This window comes from Kryptolebias marmoratus, linkage group LG17 (assembly GCF_001649575.2).
Source record: "Kryptolebias marmoratus isolate JLee-2015 linkage group LG17, ASM164957v2, whole genome shotgun sequence".
Classification (NCBI taxonomy): Eukaryota; Metazoa; Chordata; class Actinopteri; order Cyprinodontiformes; family Rivulidae; genus Kryptolebias; species Kryptolebias marmoratus.
The window spans coordinates 6,504,654-6,525,522 of record NC_051446.1 but is presented as its reverse complement, the minus strand read 5'-3'; the positions used below and the strand labels follow the sequence as shown (position 1 = coordinate 6,525,522).

The following is a 20,869-nucleotide window of genomic DNA, read 5'->3' as shown; positions in this document are numbered from 1 at the left end:
AGCGGTTCGTGTTAATGTTAAATATCATCGGATACTGAAGTGGAAGCTTAGGAGTTATGCTTAGCATAGCATTGGAACAATTTATATCCCAGACGAAAACGTTTCTAAAACCACAAAAATCACTTCCTTCATCAGAATATCCTACCTGTTAAATATAAGCGGGTAGCGCAAATAGATCTATGCACTGAAAGCAGCAAGTGTCTGAAAAACATTACAACTTACATACAAAAGCACAAAAAAAAACCTTCAAAAACACTCCACAGAAATAAATTTTACTTGTCTGAATTTTTTATGTACAGATATGCATCTTTTAATGGTTTAAAATAAAAAAATAAAAGAAGAAAAATCTAGTTATTTCCATGCAGTGTCCAGAAAGAAGTGTTGTTCAGCTTGTAGGGCACCACAATCATCATATGAAATAACTTTTTGTCACAACAAAAAATAGTGGCTGGTAAAATATTTGAGTGGCTGGTAAAAAAATTTAATTTCCACCCCTGGCCTGGACACTGCTTTTCTTATTAACTTGCCATTCAAAGTTTCTACTAATTACTTTGAATATCTTGGGATAAATATTACCAGGGACCTAAAGCTCCTTTTAGAACACAACTTTCCGGATCTTATTAACAAACTTAAATTAATGGTAGACAAGTGGAAACTCTTCCCTCTTTCTTTGATTGGCCATATTAACGTTGTAAAGATGTTGGGTCCTCGCTAAATTTACTTTTTTTTTTCAAAACATACCCATTTATTTTACTGCCTCTTCTTTAAGATGATAGATTCAATCATTATTCCTTTTGTTTGGGCTGGTAAACACCCTCGAATTTCAAAGTCACACCTCTAGAAACCCACTACAAAGGGTGGCCTCTGCCTACCCATTTTTCACCATTATTACTGGGCCTGTAATGCCAGAACTTGGGCTTTCTGGTGTCATGCAAACCCGGTGGATGGAGAGGGGGACTCACTTTTGCCTAATTGACCATGGAATGAAAAGTTTGCTTCCCTAGCACTCAGTTTCTCTTTAGCTGCTGCACTATTCTCCAATCTCTCTTCACCTTTCCGATATTTGAAAGATACTTTTGTACTAAAAAATTCATTCAGGATTCTCAAGCAGATAAAGAATGTGTTGAATCTCCCTGGTTCCTCCAAATATGTTCTAATTTGTCAGAACATAGCATTTAAACCAGGCACAATGGATGCAGTCTTTAATCATTGGTCAAATAAGGGCATATGTCATCAAGTACCTATACATTAGTAATCACTTTGCCTCTTTCAAACAACTCCAGTCAAAATTTGGTCTCCAGTCTAGCCATTTTTTCTTAATTTTTTTCTTAGTTCATAATTTTGTCAGACAGTATCTTCCCCGCTTTGAAACCCTACCTGAGCAGCACAGCTTCTATGAGCTTATAAAAAAAACTCCTTACCACTAAAAAGTTGCAGTAATTTTTCATTTTGTCAGTCTTTTCAGTTCAACTCCCACTTTTCATCATATCCAAGAGGCCTGGACCTCTGACACAGTTGGTGAGATCTCAGATGAGCTGTGGGATCAGAGTCTGTCTAGAATCAAAACCTGTTCAATCAATTCTACACTGCAACTCATTCAATTCAAAGTTGTCCACCAGCTACATTTTTCTAAAAACAAACTTAGCAGACTATTTCCCTCAGTTTCTACCACTTTTGACAAATGCAAATCAGATGATGGGACTCTGGACCATCTTTTCTGCTCCTGCCCTCAACTTATGGACTTCTGGTGTGAAATATTTCAATTTTGTAGTAACATTTATGGCAGACATTTGACACCTGATAACCATCTGATAATACTGGGCTGCTCTAACTTTTCTTTTACCCTCCCCACACTTCTCCAGCAGGCTCTCGTGTTAGCTTTGGTTGTTGCGAAGCGGGTTATTCTGAGGGAATAGAAATCCCCTGGGTTTTTTGTATTAGTATAGTTAACTTACTTCTACTCTTTATCTGTACTCGGTTGTTTTATTTTGTATTCTTTGGACCACAATGTATCCTGTACTACCTTTTTTTCACATAATCAATAACCTCACTAATTGAACTAGGCACTCCTATTTTTTTGAACACACCCCTTTCAGTAAATGATTCAGTTTCACATAATCAACAGCATGCACATCATGCTTGTTGGGACTGTTGATTTCTATACCTTTACTAAACCTTCTAGAAACTTACTTGCAGAGTGGAAGTTGAAATTCTAACAAAAACAGTGATTCATCTTGCTAGTGATGTGAGACTGCTATTACAACTACAACTGTATTTGCTGCTCTTTATGTTCAAATTATTGGTTTGAATAATTTTCAATCACTGTCTTATCACTGTGTCCTACACAGGGTACTTGAAATTTGTTGTTGACAATGCAGATGTCCCAGCTTTTCACCAGCTTTTGTGAATCTGGAGCAGTAACAAAGTCTCAAAAGTCACATGCACAGGCAAACTGATCTGTAGGCTTGTGCTGACTGATCCCTCTGCAGCAGGCAATTTGTGCATGCACATTTGACAATTTGTATGCATAGCATATTTCTACTTGTGAAGTTTGAAATGTGAACATGAGAAAAACTGTTTATGCATTTGTGAATCTTGTTCACATACAAATATTGTAGTACACATTTGTGAATCTTGTTATAAGCTTGTGAACCTTACTGAGACTAATTTATCTCCATTTTCAGTCTGGAAAGTCACTTGTCTTTTATAGCTGGACATGAATTAGTTACTCCACTGGCATCTAGTGCTCCAATCTGTGTACTGCAAATTTGTGCGCATTTGTGTGAGTGTCACTTTCTGTCTAGAAAATAATAATTAAAAAAATTTATAGACATATTATAAAAAAAAATGTATGTACATATATATCATTATTTCATCAGCTCCAGTTGTTATATTTCCATCTAACTGAGCAAATGTATGTAGATCACATGGCAAATGTTCTCTTCTTAAATTCTGGTACATTCCATTAAGTGTAATTGATTGAATGATATTCCTCCATACATTAAATTATGAATTTACATATTAAAGCAAATAAATAATCATGTACATCAAGATTTTGTGAAACATTATTGTGAAATTGTCTTTTACAACCATAATTAAATAGCAACATAGTGCTGCATAGTACATATCCTTGAAGAATGAATATGAAGGTTAAGCCATCCAGTGAACCTAGTTTTGTTGAGCCAACTCCACAAAAACTGCAAAACAAAGAAATGCAGTCCTATTTATGTATTATTACATTATCGGCTGAAGTTACTACATTATCAAAGGATTTTTTAATGTTAGGCAAATAAAGTAATAGCCAGCCAATAATGTAATAACTTATTACATTTTTATTATATTGTTAGTATTATTAAGTTATTGGCTCAAAAGGTTTATTACTTTATTGGCAAGTTACTACATTATTAGCTTTATTACATTTTAAATGGCCAAAATTATTACATTGCTGGCCGGTATTACATTATCAATTGTGAAACAACAGAACACACTGAATCCTCTTTTCCTAAAGAACCCAAATAGGCTTTAATTTGAATGCCTAACTTTTTGATTTTCAGACACTGGGTCATGGTGGGTGAAAGTTGTCTTACCCTGCAGATACCACTCGAGCAAGGTCGCGAAGGTTGAGTTTCACCGAGGCAGTGAGGATGTAGCTGGGATCCAGATATGGTTCCATCCCCCCCTGTGGTATCCAGTAGCCCTCCATTTCAACACAAGACCAACCTGGAGGTGCTGGAATAGGCTATATGAAAAAAAAAAGGGTTTGGTCCATCTGTTCAACTTTTTATTGTATTTAAAACTTTAAGAAAACTTCTAAATGTGAATTCAGTTTACATATTTTTACTAAGGAGAAAACTACCACTTTCTGCCATGAAAATACTAAAATGTCATTAAAACAGGTTCTTTTAAAGAAAATCTCAAGCCAGGACTTAAATGAATTCTGGCCGCCTTGGTGTGATTTCTGAATTGACCAGGCAATGAGGGGGGATGAAGCCAACCCACTCTGATGCATCTTTGTGCTGTGAAGCAAGGTAGTAATAGAACCAATTCATTTGAAAAGGTAAGCTGGCTTTGCTTCTCAATAATGTAAGAAGGTGATGACATACGGTCTTCTGTGCGACCACCTGGTTTATTACTGGGGGAAGACTGATGATGACCCACAGCAACTTTGCATTTAGTTTTAAATTTTACTACAAAGATAATTGCAAAATATGTTTAAAATAAATGGGAAAACTGACAGGCTCGGAGGTGACGGAGAAGAACCCTGAGTGCAGACTCATTTTCAAAACGAAAACTTATTTATTAAATAAAGAAAAATAAACAAAACAAACAGCTGACGTGGCAGCAACTTAAACAGAACAAAAATCCAAACGCACGGCAGGGTAAGGCAACAAGAAACCATGGCACAGAGAACAGCAGCAACCAACAAACGACAAACAATGAACTGACGGATAGTGAGAGAAGTGACCAGGTTTTTGAATACTGAGGGTGACGAGGTAAGTGGAAACAGGTGAGTGGGGATGATGACAGACAGGTGGAGATGGGCGTGACAAGGAGGGCAAAAGAGAGACAGAGGAGGAGTGAATACTGGGCACAATACAAACAGGAAAAAAACAAACTGAAACAACAACAAGATAAGATAAACTAAGAACAACAACAAAACAATAAAGAAAACAAAACAGAAAACACAAAAATCCAAATCCTCACAGAAAACAATGTGAATGCTGAATCAGCAATCAGTCAACAACAACAAAAATAAAGAGAAGTATTTATTACTTGTATTATTTAAAATCTTACCTGTTTGAGACACATTGTGTTCCCCATCAATATGTGTTTACACACCAAATTCTGAACCAGAGGGTGGGACCTTCTGTCCAGCTGAGTCAGGAAGCTTAGGCAGAAACCCTGAGGTCCACATTAAAAATAGACATCACAAGATGACAACAACAAACAAGCAATCAAACACACACACACACACACACACGCATACATACATAAAATCATTTATTTTTCCATTGGTTAGTAGTGAACTGATACTGCTGACCTTATTTTATCAAACACATTTTCCTCTCCCTCACTGACACAAAACAAACACTTTTAGGGTCAAAAATACAAAAGTCAAATTCATTTTTTGCAACCTCTGAAAAGGAACAAGTCTGAATACAGGTGCATTTTAATCCTGCATATTTTCTTCTGCACACCAATCCGATGGCTCACAGTCATGCATCTCTCACTATCCTTTTGGTAGTAGAGCAGACTGATCCCCCATGCATTTTTTGAGTTCAAACAAATTGCTCAAGATCTTTGTTTAAACTTTTGCTATTGACTCTCTCTGTTAACTAAATATGTTATTAACCACAAGACAAATTTTATTTGTTACAGTTCTTTTGGTTATATTGCACACCAGTCCACTAGGGGGCACTGTGATGTCCTTTTTACGTTGTGTGTGGGGCGGAGTAGGTGATTCAGCTGTAGCTGTGCATGGCGGAATAAAGCTGCTAAAGCGAACAAAGTGGAGTAATTCTTACTGACCAACATTGGTAGCAGAGGATGGTTAGTAACTACAGAGCCATACGAAAGCTGGAAGAATGAAGTCGATATTTGGACAAGAGTTACTTATTTGGAGAAGAAAAAGCAAGCGCTTGCTGTCGCCCTGGCATTGGCAGGAAGAGCGCGGGACACGGCGATGGAAATACCGGTAGACGATTTAAATAAAGACACTGGAATGACCACATTGTTGGCTAAACTAGATGATTTGTTCCTAAAAGAGGAAAAAGACAGAGTTTATGAAGCGTACTCGGCTTTTGACCGGATCATGAAAGAAGCGAACGTGTCGATGGCGGACTATATTATTGACTTCAAGCAGCGTTACGCACGTATGAAAAAAATGCAACATGGAGCTGCCCGACGCAGTTTTGGCTTTTAAGCTTTTGGACACCGCGTGTTTGGATGTGACAGACAGGCAGCTGGCTCTAACAGCATGCTCAGATGTAACGTTTGCGTCAATGAAGTCCGCTTTGAAGAGAATATTTGGTGAAAATAAAAAAGGTGCAGCAGCAGAAAGTATCAACCAAGAGTTTGTGTTTGCGACGGAGCAACGGCGGCAAAAGGGCTCGTCCTGGCGGCAAAGTACTCGACAGAAAAGTACACAGCTAAACACTCCACAGCCCGGTACTAACCCGCTGGATAAGTATGGACGACAGTCAAAATGTGCACTGTGCCAAATTAAAATTGCCAAAGTCACAGACCCTTCAAGTTTGGAGATGGAAAAATAATCTACTCCATCAAAAAGGTAAAGCTACCTGCTAAGATTTGTAACACAAAGTGTAATATAGACACTGAAGTGGTACTGGCCAATATTCCACTGCTGCTGAGTAAAACATCATTAAAACACTTAAGTCAACAAAGTTTGTTGCAGAGAAAAGGCTACGCCTGGAAATCAGCTCAATCAAAGAGTAATAGATGAAAGTCATCCTCAACATATATTTTGAGTGCTATTACAAGTATATCTCACAATATCACATGAAATTGTACATAACGTCATTTACAAGGTTTGATCAACATGATTACATTCCTCATTGAAAGAGGATGTTAGTCTAAAACCCTTACAAGAAAGGTTCTGGTTGATTTTCAGTTCTTTTAAGAAATGATATGTCTTATTCTTGTTTTCATTGATGTTTTGACATACAATCCTTAAAGCAATGTTATTGGGTAAGAATTTGGCCACAGCTAAAAATGACTGATTGTTGTGCATGTATGAAGGGGCAGATTACAAGAAATTATTTATTTTCGTTTAATTGTAATGGGGAAATTTTGTTCCACAGACAAATTCTGAAGAACCAAATCTCCAGTTGGAGCAAATTATAGACATTTTGATCAAACCATGTAATTGGCGTTATGCACGGCGTCATGATCTAATGTCACATTTCACATGATCTGTCGCAGTTTGAAGTATGTGCTGAGGATGACTCAGCTACTATAACACCAAATTTTATCTCAATACTTTTTACCAGTGTTATGCCATTTTTGTGTTTTAAGGTTAGCTGGCTGTGCCATCTTAAAGTGGGTTGACTCCAGAAGGTTATCACTTGTGCATGTACAACCAATGATTACTTTTTTGACAGTTTCATTAAAATGTCTATTTACTCATGAGATATTTCGCTAACATGTCAGACAAACAGACAGACCCAGGCAAAAACATTATTGCTGTCGCCTATGGGTGATAATTTTCTCTTATGACAAAATTACTTTTACGTACAACACCTTTACTACCTCAAGGTTAAAGCTAAATAAATTTTTTTAAAATTCATCCATCCGTCCATCCGATTCCTACCTCGTATAGTGATCGCTGCACATTGTGGCAAGGATCTCCTGCTGCATACTTCAAAGCTCGGCACAGAGTCCGAAGACTGTAATGGGGTCTGTGACCAGTCCCATCCATCAGGTGAGAGTTGGTCTCCTTTCGTGCTGTTAGGTAAAATCTTAAACATGAAACATAATTAAAAATAAATAACCTCAACAAACTCAACAAAATGAGGAGTGACGTATCAAAATTCAATTTAGGTGTGCACAGTAAACATGCAATTCTGGTCAAAAGTTTCTTTCCACCCATAGGTATAAATGTCAGATTCATTTCAGGCTTTTAATGATTTATTTTATTTATTTTTCCAGAGTGGAATGATTATACAACATAATACTTCTAAGATATACAAAACCTGTATCAAACCGCAACCTTCACACTGACGTACTTACTGAGTCATGATCCCCATACCGAGGGATGTACCGAGATATAACCCTCATGCCGAGATACGTACTGAACCGTGACCTGTGTGCGCGCTACCGAAACTTGACGCAAGTTGTGTAAACAACGGAAGCGCTATGGACAACGTTGGCCCTGTGTTGTTGCTGTTTTTTAAACTTATGGGGATTCTCCTGAGACTTCAGGAAGAGAGGTGCAGTGGAAGAAATGCTCTGGATGCCGCGATTGTTGCGCGGAGGAGGACAGCTGTTATCAGCCGGAGATTTCAGGCTTTACAGCGCCTTCAGCTGCGGGACAGACGGCGTAAATGTTGCAGGGTAAGCTAACGCTGTTCTTTATATTCTGGCCGTTCGCTCTTTATGCTTGCATCTGGTCACACCCACGACCAATGAGTGAACAGGAGCTAAACTTGCGCCACCCACGAAGCAGGGCCGGCCCGGCTGGCCCGACTCTGAAGCAGGGACCAAAGAAGCAGGGCTGGCCTCGAAAAAATGCAGATGTAAATGCGCGCAAAGCAAGCCGAGTAGAGTGGAGCCGGGACCTTTAGAGCCCATGTAAAAGGGGCTCTAGTTAGCTTTTTGGTACCTTAAGTTTAGTTTTTATCATGTTTGGTCAACTGAGGTTTTTACATCCTAGTTCAGTTTATGTTAGCTTTTTTTATACCTTAGTTTGGTTTTCCTCAGTTTATCTTCAGTTTATCTTGTGTGTGTTTTTCATTTAGATTATATTAGATTTAATTTAGATTATCCCTCATGTTTTAGATATGTTTAGTCTTAACAGATATTGTTGTGTTTTGACTCTGTATTTTCATGTAAAATGTTGTAAAGCACTTTGTATCGCCTTGTTGCTGAAAAGTGCTATACAAATAAATTTGACTTGACTTGGATGTTTACTACTTTTATTGCTGTCATAAATCAGTCACAATCACTATAAATTGGCCTTCTTTTGGATTTTCTATGTCCTAGATGACTCAACAGAATCTACACCAGCATGCTGTATACAACACCTAAAAGCTGTACAAGTGAGTTAGAATTCAAAATTATATGCACAGTAATTTAGTCTCCTCAAACTGTTTTCTGTGCTTATTAAAATAGATAATATTTAAATGCTAACCTTATGATGCCACTAATGACACTCCTTTGTGGATTCAAGCACTTCAGGTAGTCTGAAACAAGGATCCTCAGGTCTCCTTCATTTTCTAGCTCCTGCACATAAAGCTCCGTAAACCTGTAAGGTTAGAAAATACAGACATTTTTTTTAGATTAAGTACACAGTTTTTCATATGGCTACCACAAGATTGGAAATAATAGTTGCATATTTGCTTTGGGTTCCAGTTAACCATGTGATGACAAAACTTTTAAAAGAAGTTGTTAGAAATGGTTCTGCTCTAAACTTTGTACTTAGCCTTCAATGTTATCATTTTTGGATGAATGCAATGGACCTCTTATTTCATAGCTGCCCAACTGGTGAAGACTGAGGTGGCCAAAAAAGAGCATCGCATTTATTGTGAATGCCAAGTGAAAAATACTTCTCATGAAGGAAAACCCTGACTCATTAGATCACAATCACATATTGACAAATTCTATAATAATCTACACTTAATAGTGGATTCCATTGTATTTATCCAATAACAGCAGAGTTCATTTGTCCCTACTCAATGAATGTTCTGCTAATGTTTATGCCTAGAACACACTTCCTGCAAATAAATATCAGTGTGTAGAAAAAAACAGAAAACATGGAGAATATTGCAGGATTTGAGCAACATACATTTTCCCTGTTCCTACATAAAACAGACACTCTCTTCTGTCACATACACAAAGCTATGTCTGGTGTCAGAAGCTTTTCACTGGGTCACTGGAGCAGTGGCTAACCTGAAGCTGATCACACATTTTAAGGAAATTCATACCTCTGCAGCTTTGGCCACCACATACCCAGATTGTTGGGTTGAAAGGAAGCTGTCTGCAACAAGTCTCTTTCTATAGATTTCTGCCCTCTTCATACCACCCCAACATTAATGATTTATTCTAATGGAGTACACTTTGAGATAAAGATAAAGCAGATTTAGGCATGTTTTATAATGATTTTTTTAATTTAAGTATTGTTAGGCCTGGACATTTGGGGTTGTAGCTCTGAATATTTTCAAACTAACTTTGTATCTCAAGAAAAAAAGAAATTTAAAGATGCAGACCTACACAAATCGGGAATTAGCTCCAAAAATAACATCTTTTTCTATAAAAACAAGCAGGTTAAGTTGTGCATTCTCTGTATTTCATACAGTGAGCATCTGCTTCAATACACCTGCACTTTGGGGAGTATGAGCATGAGACAGGCAGTTTACACACTTAGACTGAGTTATTCCAAGGGAACAGGTAATTGTTGTGTGAAAGTGCTGTAAGTAGTTTGTAACAAAACTACTTACAGACTTCATTTAATCAATAAATGGATCAGATTTTACTGGTTTAAAAATGTAATAACTAGGGATGCTCCAATCAGGTTTTTTGTTGCTGATTCCGATACCGATAACCCATGAGTGTCGATTACTGCAGATCACCGATACCTATCACATGGATTGGCTGTAAATTTTTGGATTTAAGAACTACCAGCTATATGATGTGGAAAAAAGGAACCATAAAATCACCTTAATTTAGACAAAAAGGTGTTTTTACTTACTTTTCCCAAGACAAAAAATACAAAACACTTGCAGGCACAATGCATGAACTATTCAGTCAATAGTAGCAAATTGTAGTGCTTTCAGTAATACTATCTTTCACAGACTGAAAACACATGAAGGCTCTCAAAAGGTTAAATAATGCAGAAAGTCAAAAAATCTGTTAAACTCAGCATCGATACAGCACTGACGTCCAAGCTCCATATATCTGTTGTGAAATTTACGGAGGATGAGAGACCTTGTTTAAAGAGACGTTCAATGTGAGAGTACACGATCTGATGGAGCTCGGGCAGGGCTACGTCTGTAAAATATTTACATCCTGGTAGCATGTAGCAGGGCTCCAAGTGCAAGACAAGTTAGCGAAAGCCAGTGTTCTCCACCGCTAAGAACGGATGGTCATCCAGCCCAATTAATTCAATCATTTTTCTGGTTATTTGCTTTGCCTTCTGACGGTCACACTCATACGGACATGTTGGTAATTGCGAGCTGTGTTAACTGCCCTCTGACTGCTCTGGGTGTCTTCTTTTCATTTTGTGCAGTGACCCTCAAAAACTCGCCATACTTCGCCAAGTATTCGTAGTGTTGACAGATTTTGACATGCTTCGACCGTGAGGTGCTTTTCCATTGCACGTATTGCAGAATGCAAACTTCGCATCACTGTCACACACGGTGTAAAAGTTCCACACGGCAGGCATGATTGTTTTGAATTTGCAGCTGCGCGCTTGTGCAGTGGGAAGGAAAGAGGCAGCTACACTACACTGCACACAGCACCTCTGCAGGCTGCAAAGTATAAGGTATAGGTGATCAAGTTTTGTGATTGGCAACGAAAGACATTGATCGGCGAACATCAATCACATACTTTTTCACGGATATTGGCCAATAATGATCGGTGACTTATCGATCGGAACACCACTAGTAGTAACTCAATACATCTAGATTTAATCCCAAAACTGCGTCGGTTTACAGCTGCTCTGCCAACGTAGTTGCATCATGCACATTTGTGAATCGGTATAAATCGGTTAATCTACACATCTCTACCGCTTAAAACTGAATACTATAAAGATGCATGCATGCAAGCATGTAAGCTTGGGTGCAAAATGGTAACAGTTTTCAAACAACTGCTGTGTACAAAATGGCAATCACTGTGAAAGAAGTTACAATTGCTGAGTACAAACTGGGGGGTACAATTTGATGCAGGTACAACCTGAAAAGCACCTGACAAAAAAATGCCAAGTGTCAAGTTGGTTTTATTCTTTGAAAGGAAAAGCTAGTTACTAAACTTGAACTCACTGACCCACGACTTGAAAATTATGGTGCCATTTTAGCCTGTTAAATGTCTGACCTCAACTACATGCCACATTCTATGAAGTTCTTCTGAAACAGCAAAGTCATCCTAAAATATATCGATTATCACTCGAGTAGTAGTCACTGCTGAACTCTGTGTACTCTGAGGTACATCACTTCTGCACTGAAACGCCCTTTACTTCAACTGACTACCTGTGCCATGTGCATAAAAGAAGGAAAACTTGTTCTAAAGTATTGCAGATTTGCATATCCTTAACCACATACAAATGATTCGCATGTAAACATCCAAAGGCTGCTTGAAAAAAGGCTTAATACTGCAGCCATACAGAGGAACCACAGTTTAAAAGTTCATCTGCATCAGGTGCCTCAAGCAGCACATTCTTACCTGTTCCGGAGGCCTAGAGGAAGGTTTCTTTTTCCCACGTCCGTAGCTGGATTCATGCATGCAAAGAGACGGAAATCTGGGTGGCGAACCAATGGTTCTGTAATTGACAAACATCATAAACATTTTAGACTTAAAAATTAATGAAAAGTGTTTCTTTTATACCGAGCAAAAATATAAATGCAACACTTTTGTTTTTGCTCCCATTTTCCATGAGCTGAACCAAAGATCTAAGACTTTTTTTATATACACTTTTTTCTGTGCCTTTGTCTCTCAAATATTGTTCAAAATGTTGTGTAATTCAGTGTTGTTGAGCACTTCTCCTTTGCTGAGATAATCCATCAACTTCACAGGTGTGGCATAATAAGATGCTGATTAGACAGCATGATTATTGAACAGGTGTGCCTTGGGCTGGCCACGATAAAAGGCCACTCCAAATGTGCAGTTTTATCACACAGCACAATGCCACAGTTTGGAGGGAGCGTGCAATTAACATGATAACTGCAGGAATGTCCCCCAGAGCTGTTGCCCATGAATTGAATGTTCATGTCTCTACCATAAGCAGTCTCTAAAGGCATTTCAGAGAATCTGGCAAACATCCAACTGGCCTCACAACCGCAGACGACGTGTAACCACATCAGCCTAGGACCTCCACATGCAGCATCTTCACCTCCAACTTCATTCAGCTGCAGGTTTATTTGTGCTGCTATGTGTTTATGGGGAGCACTTTCTTTATCTAGTAGGTGGAGAATATTCTATTTATTCTACTGATTCACGTAATTTTATATCCCAAATGGTTTTATTGTTTAATCGATATTGTGATGCCCTGGGTTTCTTGGCTGGTGATTTCAATTGCATCATGAATGCTGGTTTGGATAAATCCTCTTCAGCAAATGTGTCCAACCCTAGAGCTTCTTCTTTTTTGAAAGGACTATGTTCAGATTCTGGGCCTAAAGTGAAAGACTACTTATTTTATTTGTATCCTCATAATTCATATTCTAGGCTTCATTATTTTTTTATCCTAGAAACCTTTCTGCACTCTGTTCTATCTTGATCCTTGGGCTCTATTACCCTTCCAGACCACAGTCCTGTTTACCTACATTTTGATTCTATGTTTAATATTGCTTGGACCCCTATTTGGAGATTTCCTACCTCACTCTTGAACAGTAACCCCTTTTGCACCTTCATGAGGGATAACCTTCTTCAGTACTGGTCTGATAACCAATCTCCCTCAGTCTCTTCTGCCATGATTTGGAATGCTGCCAAGGCCATTTTACGCAGCCATCTTATCTCTTATTGCTCTTTTCAGAAGAGAATTTTAAAGGGAAACCGAAAAAACCTTGAGGGAGAGGTGATCAGGTTGGAGCGAATACATAAACACTTTCCTACGTCAGGGACATTTAAGGCATTGCCAGGACTAAGCTAAATATTGACTATACTCATGCCCAGAAGTTATCACTCTATACTAAACAAATATTATGAGTTTGGTAACAAATCAAGTCGAATGCTTGCCTATCAACTAAAGAACCAAAGTAAAGATCATTCTATCAATATGATAAGAACACGCAACGGTGATATTATCTGCGATCCGTCAGCTCTTAATAATACTTTCAAAGACTTTAACAAATCCCTTTACACAGCTGAAAAAAATGATTCAGATATGGATTTATATTTGCATGGTGTCACTTTGCCCACAATCTCACAGGACGTTCGCTCTGCCCTGGATGCTCCTTTTACACCTGAGGAAGTCTGGGCAGCGATTCAATCGAAGCCGAACGGAAAGAGCCCAGGTCCAAACGAATTTCTCCTGGAATTTTTAAAGAAGTTTTGGCCAGAAATTCATCCCATCCTTTTACCTGCTTTAAATGATATCTTAGCAGGTGGGGTTCCTCTTTCTGGAGATTTGCCTCTATCAGTTTGCTTCTGAAGAAAGGTAAAAATCCCTTAGATTGTATGTCCCACAGACCTGTAAGTCTCCTTAATATTGATTTGCAATGGGACCTTCTCCCAGTGCACTTCTATTTCTATATACGAACAAAACCTCAGACTATTCTATTGATCTTACTATAGGCCTGTTTGACTCCGGAGAATGTTACCCAACCATTCAGTCTTTGCTACAAATGTCTGACACTTATGCCCCTTTTTCACTGGCTCTATTTCAGAAGTCCCGCTCTGCTCTACTCTACTCTACTCTACTCTACTCTACTCTACTCTACTCTACTCTACTCTACTCTACTCTACTCTACTCTACTCTACTCTACTCTACTCTACTCTACTCTACTCTACTCTACTCTACTCTACTCTACTCTACTCTACTCTACTCTACTCTACTCTACAAAAAATGCATCGCCTTTCCACCGGCCAGTCTGGTCGGTAGCAGAGGTACGCCTCCTTGTGTTGCGGGGGTGCTACCGAAACTTGGCGCCATTTGTGGAAACAACGGAAGCGCTATGGACGTCGTTGGCCCTGTGTTGTTGCTGTTTTTTAAACTTATGGGGATTATCCTGAGACTTCAGGACGAGAGGCGCAGTGGAAGAAATGCTCTGGATGCCGCAATTGTTGCGCGGAGGAGGACAGCTGTTATCAGCCAGAGATTTCAGGCTTAACAGCGCCTTCAGCTGAGGGACAGACGGCGTAAACGTTGCAGGGTAATCTAACGCTGTTGTTTATGTTCCTACCGTTCGCTCTTTATGCTTGCATCTGGTCACACCCACGACCAATGAGTGAACAGGAGCTGAGATTGCACCACCCACGAAGCAGGGCCGGCCCGGCTTGCCGTACTCCGAAGCAGGGACCAACAAAGCAGGGACCGGCCTCGAAAAAAATTCCATTTTTTTTGCAACCTTGTACGTCTTATTTTGTGATTCTCATGTTTTTCCACTTTTCCACTTTAATCAAATTTTTCCCCTCAAGCCAAATTTTCCGTCATTTATTTCAGCTGTCATAACTGACTTTAAATCATGAAAGTTTGAAGTGAAGTTAGTCAGAACTTGAAGTTTATAATTTATGAACTGTTAATGATTCATAACTTCACCATCCATAACATGTACCCTCTACACTGCTAACACCTAATAAAAAGCACAAAGTGGCAGGCGCCATTTAAATTACTTTGGGAATTTTCTAGTTGAATATTACTACAGCCAAGTCCTTTGAGTGTTGACAAGCCTCACCAATGTCTCCGCGGTCCAGCAACATTAGAGATCCAGCCCTGCCCTCTAGCAGTCCACTCAGACACTCCAGGGTCTCTGCTGCTGCCAGGTTGATCTCATCCAGCAGGATCCAGTGGCCCTTCTTCACAGCTTGGGCTAATGTTCCCTGTAGACCAGCCACAGATCAGAGCTGCAACCCTCCACCACAGCACAAGTGTATGTGTGTGTTTGCTTACCTCCACAAAAGCAAACACCATCGTTGTCTCACAGGCTCTGATTTGCTGTCGAGTCTGACTCAGTTTTAAAGCCATCACCTCCCAATGTTCCTGCAGAGAGGAAGCTACACAAACAGAGGGATATGTTAACTCCTTATTGCACCCCAGCAGCCAGCAGTGGCCCTTCTTTTCAGCTCAGTACCATTTGGTTTCTTCTGCAGCTTGTTGGCCAGAGCAGACTTGCAGACGTGGTCCATGAGCCTGAGCAGATCCTGCCAACGTTTCCCCTGAAAGCAGGTCTGCATGTGACCCAGGAAGGTCAGGTTCTGCTTTCTGGAGTAAGTCTGGCAAAACAGATCCTCAAACGCCTCCCTGAGAGGCAGCAAAATCTGTTTGCGGTCTACGGGCTTGTACCTAGAAAAGACATCAAACATGACTTCTGCCTTTTAGCAGCAGAACACAGACTCAACAACTTGGTACAAATGCTTTGTGCAAAGCAAATGCTGAGTCAGCATTTACACTATTGTTTGCTTGTTTATACATTTTTTCCCTTACATTTTGTTAAAAGCAAACTACTTCTGCATACTTTGTGGTAATTTAACTATTTATCTTTCAAAGCATTCAACTTGATCAGAAATAATGTACTATGACTATTTTTTAACTTTTATACTTTTCAAAATATTTAGCATTTGTATTAAAATCCTGCATAAAAATACATTAGGATCTCTTAAATTCCTTTAAAAGATTGTTCTCTCTGAAATCTGCTTCAGCATATTTTGTTTTTGTCTTCTAGTGCTACCTTTAGCTACATAAAGATTTTAGCTCCTTTTTACTTAATTTTTTTCCTTCCTGCTTTCGGTGAAGGTGGATGCTTTTTTCTTCTCTCCGTTACCTCCCGCAACCTGCCCTGCTTTTTTATTGTCTTTCTTTCTTTGGAGCCTCTCTTTGCTATATTTCCAAATTAAATTATTATGGATCTGGTCGGCTGGTCTATCAAAGAAATAGATCAAATTTTCTCGCTGAGAAGACTGGGTAAAGGAGAGTCCTATTGCCCTGACGGGACACAGCTGGATACACGTTGGAATCCTGGAACGAGTGGAAGATTGTGTGTTTTGTAATGTTGATCGAGGATGTTGATGAAGTGTGTATAATTGGACTTTTGAAAATAGGATTTCTGCTATTTGGTCTTGGAGGTTACCTTGGTATATCATGAAATTCGGAAGACGTCGGCAGCTGTTCGGGCCGTTGTACGGCTGCCTGGCTTGTGTGCAGGAATGTGCCGAGTGGTGAACGCTCAGACTCAGATGCTATGCAAACAGAAGTGCATACTGGACATGACTCTTGTGAGTCCCAGGCCAGCTGTGAACCTTAGAACTTGCTGGCCGAATGGAATCGACCTTGGAGCAGTTACCAGCTCGGCACGGCATGAATGACCACATTAATTTGGTTAATTGAAATCGCCTTTGGGGTTTGCCAGTGAGACCTCTAAGACAGGAACATTAATGGCGTCTGCCTGACGTATACAATTCTGATATCTGAATGTGGCTCCTCTGAGTGGAAGGCTGGCTATCTCAAAATTCTCCTGGATGTTATGTAAACTTGATGCTCTACTCCCATCAGCTCTCTTCCCCTAGGACACCTGTGGATCTGTGCCGGCTCCCATCTCAAGGCCTGCTGATAAAACTTTACATCACTATCAGGACAATGGCAGGGATCTGGGACAGTGTTGATGGGCATACTCCCCCCTCATGGTCTTTACTGGCATCCTCCCCATTCCTCCCGTCCTCACTCCCTCCACCCCCCCGTAGCTCCATCAATCCCTCCTCTAATGTCTCATTAGCATAGTTGAATTACTCTAACCTATAACTGAATCAGCATTTGTATAGTTAAATTGGCTGAAACTTTAGTTGAATTAGCTTTAGCAAAGATATCACGGTGTAATAACTTCCACATACAAGGTCATAGATTAATGAAACTTTCTGTGTGTCATGACAGACTAGTACTAATCACAACAATGTAATCAACTTGTGACATCACTTTAGCCCTGCCCCCTTCCAACAGGAAGTAACCTGTTTTCCTGTTGGAGGTTGTCCTTTTTTTCTTTCACTCATACAAATTTAAGCCTGTGTCAGATGACAGAACAACATGATGCAGAGTCCTGCTCTCAGCACTGACTGAATAATGTGGGTGTGACAGAATGGCGAACGCCAATCCTTCGCCGTTTGCATACGGTTGGCTCTAAATCACACAGGCATTATCCGATTTGCACCAACTGGATATAAATGGTCTTTGTTAACCTCTGAAGAGGCCAATAGGATTATACTGGAATTTGACTCTAGTGCGCCCCCTATAATAGTCCAAGATGATACCTCATCCGATATGCATGACATTTTTTTGTGCAACACCAGTGAGCACTGTTGTGGCTTGACAACAGTTAAGCCCCACCCACTAAGAATTTTTGGGTGACTGTAACTCTGAAACGGTGCAAAGTAGGTAGGTCAAACATTACAACGAGACTCCCCATGCGTCAAGTATCAGCTTTTTTAACTTCAAGTTCACAAGGTCAAAGGTCAAGGTCACGAGAGCCTATGTGCTCTAACTCTTCAACCGTTTGACATAGGAAGGTCAAACTTCACAGCATGGCACAGGACTGGTACTTTCTGGACTGATGGCAAATTGGGACATTTGCTGAAAACGCCACCTAGTGGACGGTGCAGGAAAGGCGCAAGAGCGTAGACAGCGGTCGCCAGAGCTCCTGCGGTCGCAAGGCCGGAGCGGCGCTGAGCTGCGAGGGCCGCCCAACGCTGCTTGCAGCTTTAATTTAACTTGGTCTGTTTAGCTGAGGTTCTTAAAATGTAGTTTAGTTTATGTTTATGTCAGCATATTATACCTTAATTAACTCTGGTTTTCCTCAGTTTATTTTAGTATGACTTAGTCAATTTTATCCCGCCTTTGCTTGCTTAAACTTATTTTAGTTTTGCTTGGCTAATTTTATTTTATATTTTAGTTTAGTTTATCTTAACCTGTGTTTTAGATAAGCCTTTTGGCACCTTTAGTTGGCCTTTTATTGAAATGTTTTAACTCTTAGCTGGCCTTTGGGACTCTTATGCCCCTTTTCCACTGGCTCTAAAGGTCCCAGCTCCACTCTACTCGGCTTGCTTTGCACGCATTTCGATTGGCATTTTTTCGAGGTCGGCCCTGCTTTTTTGGTGCCTGGTTTGCAAAAGGGCCAGCCGGGCCAGCCCTGCTTTCATAGGTGACACAAGCTTAGCTCCTGTTTACTCATTGGTCATGAGTGTGGCCAGATGCAGCATAAAGAGCAAAGAAAACAACGATAGACAACTTTGGAGCAAAGTAATAGGAATATAAACAACAGCGTTAGCTTACCCTGCAACGTTTATGCCGTCTGTCCCCCAGCTGAAGGCGCTGTAAAGCCTGAAATCTCCTGCGAATAACAGCTGTCCTCCTCTGTGCAACAATCACAGCATCCAGAGCATTTCTTCCACTGCGCCTCTCTTCCTGAAGTCTCAGGAGAGTCCCCATAAGTTTAAAAAAAAACAACAACTTGGGGCCTACGTTGTCAATTGCTCTTCCGTTGTCTCCACAAAAGACGCCAAGTTTTGGTAGCGCACACTCCCCCCACCTCGCAACACAAGGAGGCGTTCCTCTGCTACCGACCAAACTGGCCGGTGGAAACACGATGCATTTTTTATAGAGCCAAGCCAAGCCTGGCAGAGTAGAGCGAGGCTTCTGTAGTAGAGCCAGTGGAAAAGGGGCATTAGTTAGCCTTCCAGTACCATTAGTTTAGTCTAGTCTATCTTAGCTTGTATTATTTCTAATCTGTTCATCTGAGGTTTGTAAATCCTAGTTTAGTTTATGTTAGCTTATTATCAATTTATTATAAACTAATAAACTAAACTTATCTTTAGTATGACTTGTTTTAGATAAGTTTAGTTTAGCTTTTTAGATCCGAGATTCCTAGCTTGTTTTTTTTTATCTGTTTATGTTACTTTTGCTCACCTATTTTATTTAGATTATCTTAGCTCATGTTTTAGCTAAGTTTAGTTTAGCTTTTTATATCCTAGTTTGCTGTTATCGTGTTTTCTGTATTTGTTGTTTTCATGCTGTAAAGCACTTTGAACAGCCTTGTTGCTGAAAAGTGTTATATAAATAAATTTGACTTGACTATTCATTTTGCCTCTTTTTTAGTTTTATACCATTTTTAGCTACTGCTTTGTGAATTTTAGCTTGTAGCTTTCCTTTTCATACTTTAAACAGTTTTACTAATTTTAAGTTTTAGCCACCGTTTTGCAATTTTATAGCCTTAGGCTCTGCTGACTCATTTTAAACATACCTGTATTCTACCGCAAGTAAAATGATTTAGACAGGGTTCATGTATGACTCACCCGCCAAGAAGGTCAGCTGTATCACTTTGCTGGTTCATATTCATGACCCGTAATTTGTGTCCTGGATTTTAATACACAAGAGACATAATTTAAATTATATTTTAAAAAATATTACACTGTTTGGGGTAAAGGAATAGTTATCATATGGTCAGGAAAAGCTTTTTCCTTCTGACTGTGTCTAAACGTGAACTCACCTGTTACTGTAGCCAGCTGTTGTACAGTGGAGGTCTTTCCTGTTCCGGTCTCTCCTACCAGCAGGACTGGCTCTCCTTTGGCCACACAGACTGCCAGCTGTTCCAGCAGAACAGCCGAGGGTCGAGTGGCAGCAAATGTTTGCTTATTCCTTAAAGAGGAAATACAAAGCTTCCAATGATTCAACTGTTTGCTGCTTGCACTCAATTCTTTACCACCAAGTTAGAAAAAACATACTACGCCACTTAGAAAAAAATTGTGTATTACTATCAAAGGTTTTAGCTCTTGCTGCATATAAAGATTTTAGTATATATACAAATATAAAAATATATACACAAACATGCATATGGTATATGGACTATTACTTGTATAGAACCTTTCTAGCCAACAAAGCTACTCAAAGTGCTTTACAACACAATCTGCCCGCATTTACCCATCCATACACACATTCATACAGCGCTCTACTACAACTCTACAAAGCTAATCTGAATAAATTAGGGCTGCAACTAACGATAATTTCAATAATCGATTAATCGGGCAATTATTTTCTCGATTAATCGGTCGTCTTGGAATTCATTCATTCATTTTGGCCCACACAAAAAAGTTATCTGTATGTAAAGGATTAGGTTGATGTAAAACTTTTACTACTTTCTTATTTTTAAATAAATCAATATAAATTCAATTCAACATTCTCACTTTATATACTTAGCTCTCAAGCAGAAAATAACAATAGCTTATTTACCACCAGTGTTTCACATCTCTAAAAAACTAAATCAATTAAACACACACACTACAA

General features: G+C 39.5%; 1 protein-coding gene across 2 annotated transcripts in view; it reads right to left on the bottom strand.

Annotated features, from left to right (window-relative positions):
* Positions 1 to 20,869, bottom strand: part of mdn1 (midasin AAA ATPase 1) — a 206,600-nt gene that overhangs the window by 159,403 nt on the left and 26,328 nt on the right. For both annotated transcript variants that reach the window (XM_017437728.3, XM_037980849.1), the window contains exons 14-23: positions 20,076 to 20,224; positions 19,882 to 19,942; positions 15,678 to 15,889; positions 15,497 to 15,600; positions 15,282 to 15,426; positions 12,115 to 12,211; positions 8,870 to 8,983; positions 7,331 to 7,478; positions 4,795 to 4,902; positions 3,588 to 3,739 (exon numbers count right to left, since the gene is read on the bottom strand). In XM_017437728.3, the coding sequence (XP_017293217.1) occupies positions 3,588 to 3,739; positions 4,795 to 4,902; positions 7,331 to 7,478; positions 8,870 to 8,983; positions 12,115 to 12,211; positions 15,282 to 15,426; positions 15,497 to 15,600; positions 15,678 to 15,889; positions 19,882 to 19,942; positions 20,076 to 20,224 (1,290 nt within the window). The remainder of the gene's footprint in view (positions 1 to 3,587; positions 3,740 to 4,794; positions 4,903 to 7,330; positions 7,479 to 8,869; positions 8,984 to 12,114; positions 12,212 to 15,281; positions 15,427 to 15,496; positions 15,601 to 15,677; positions 15,890 to 19,881; positions 19,943 to 20,075; positions 20,225 to 20,869) is intronic.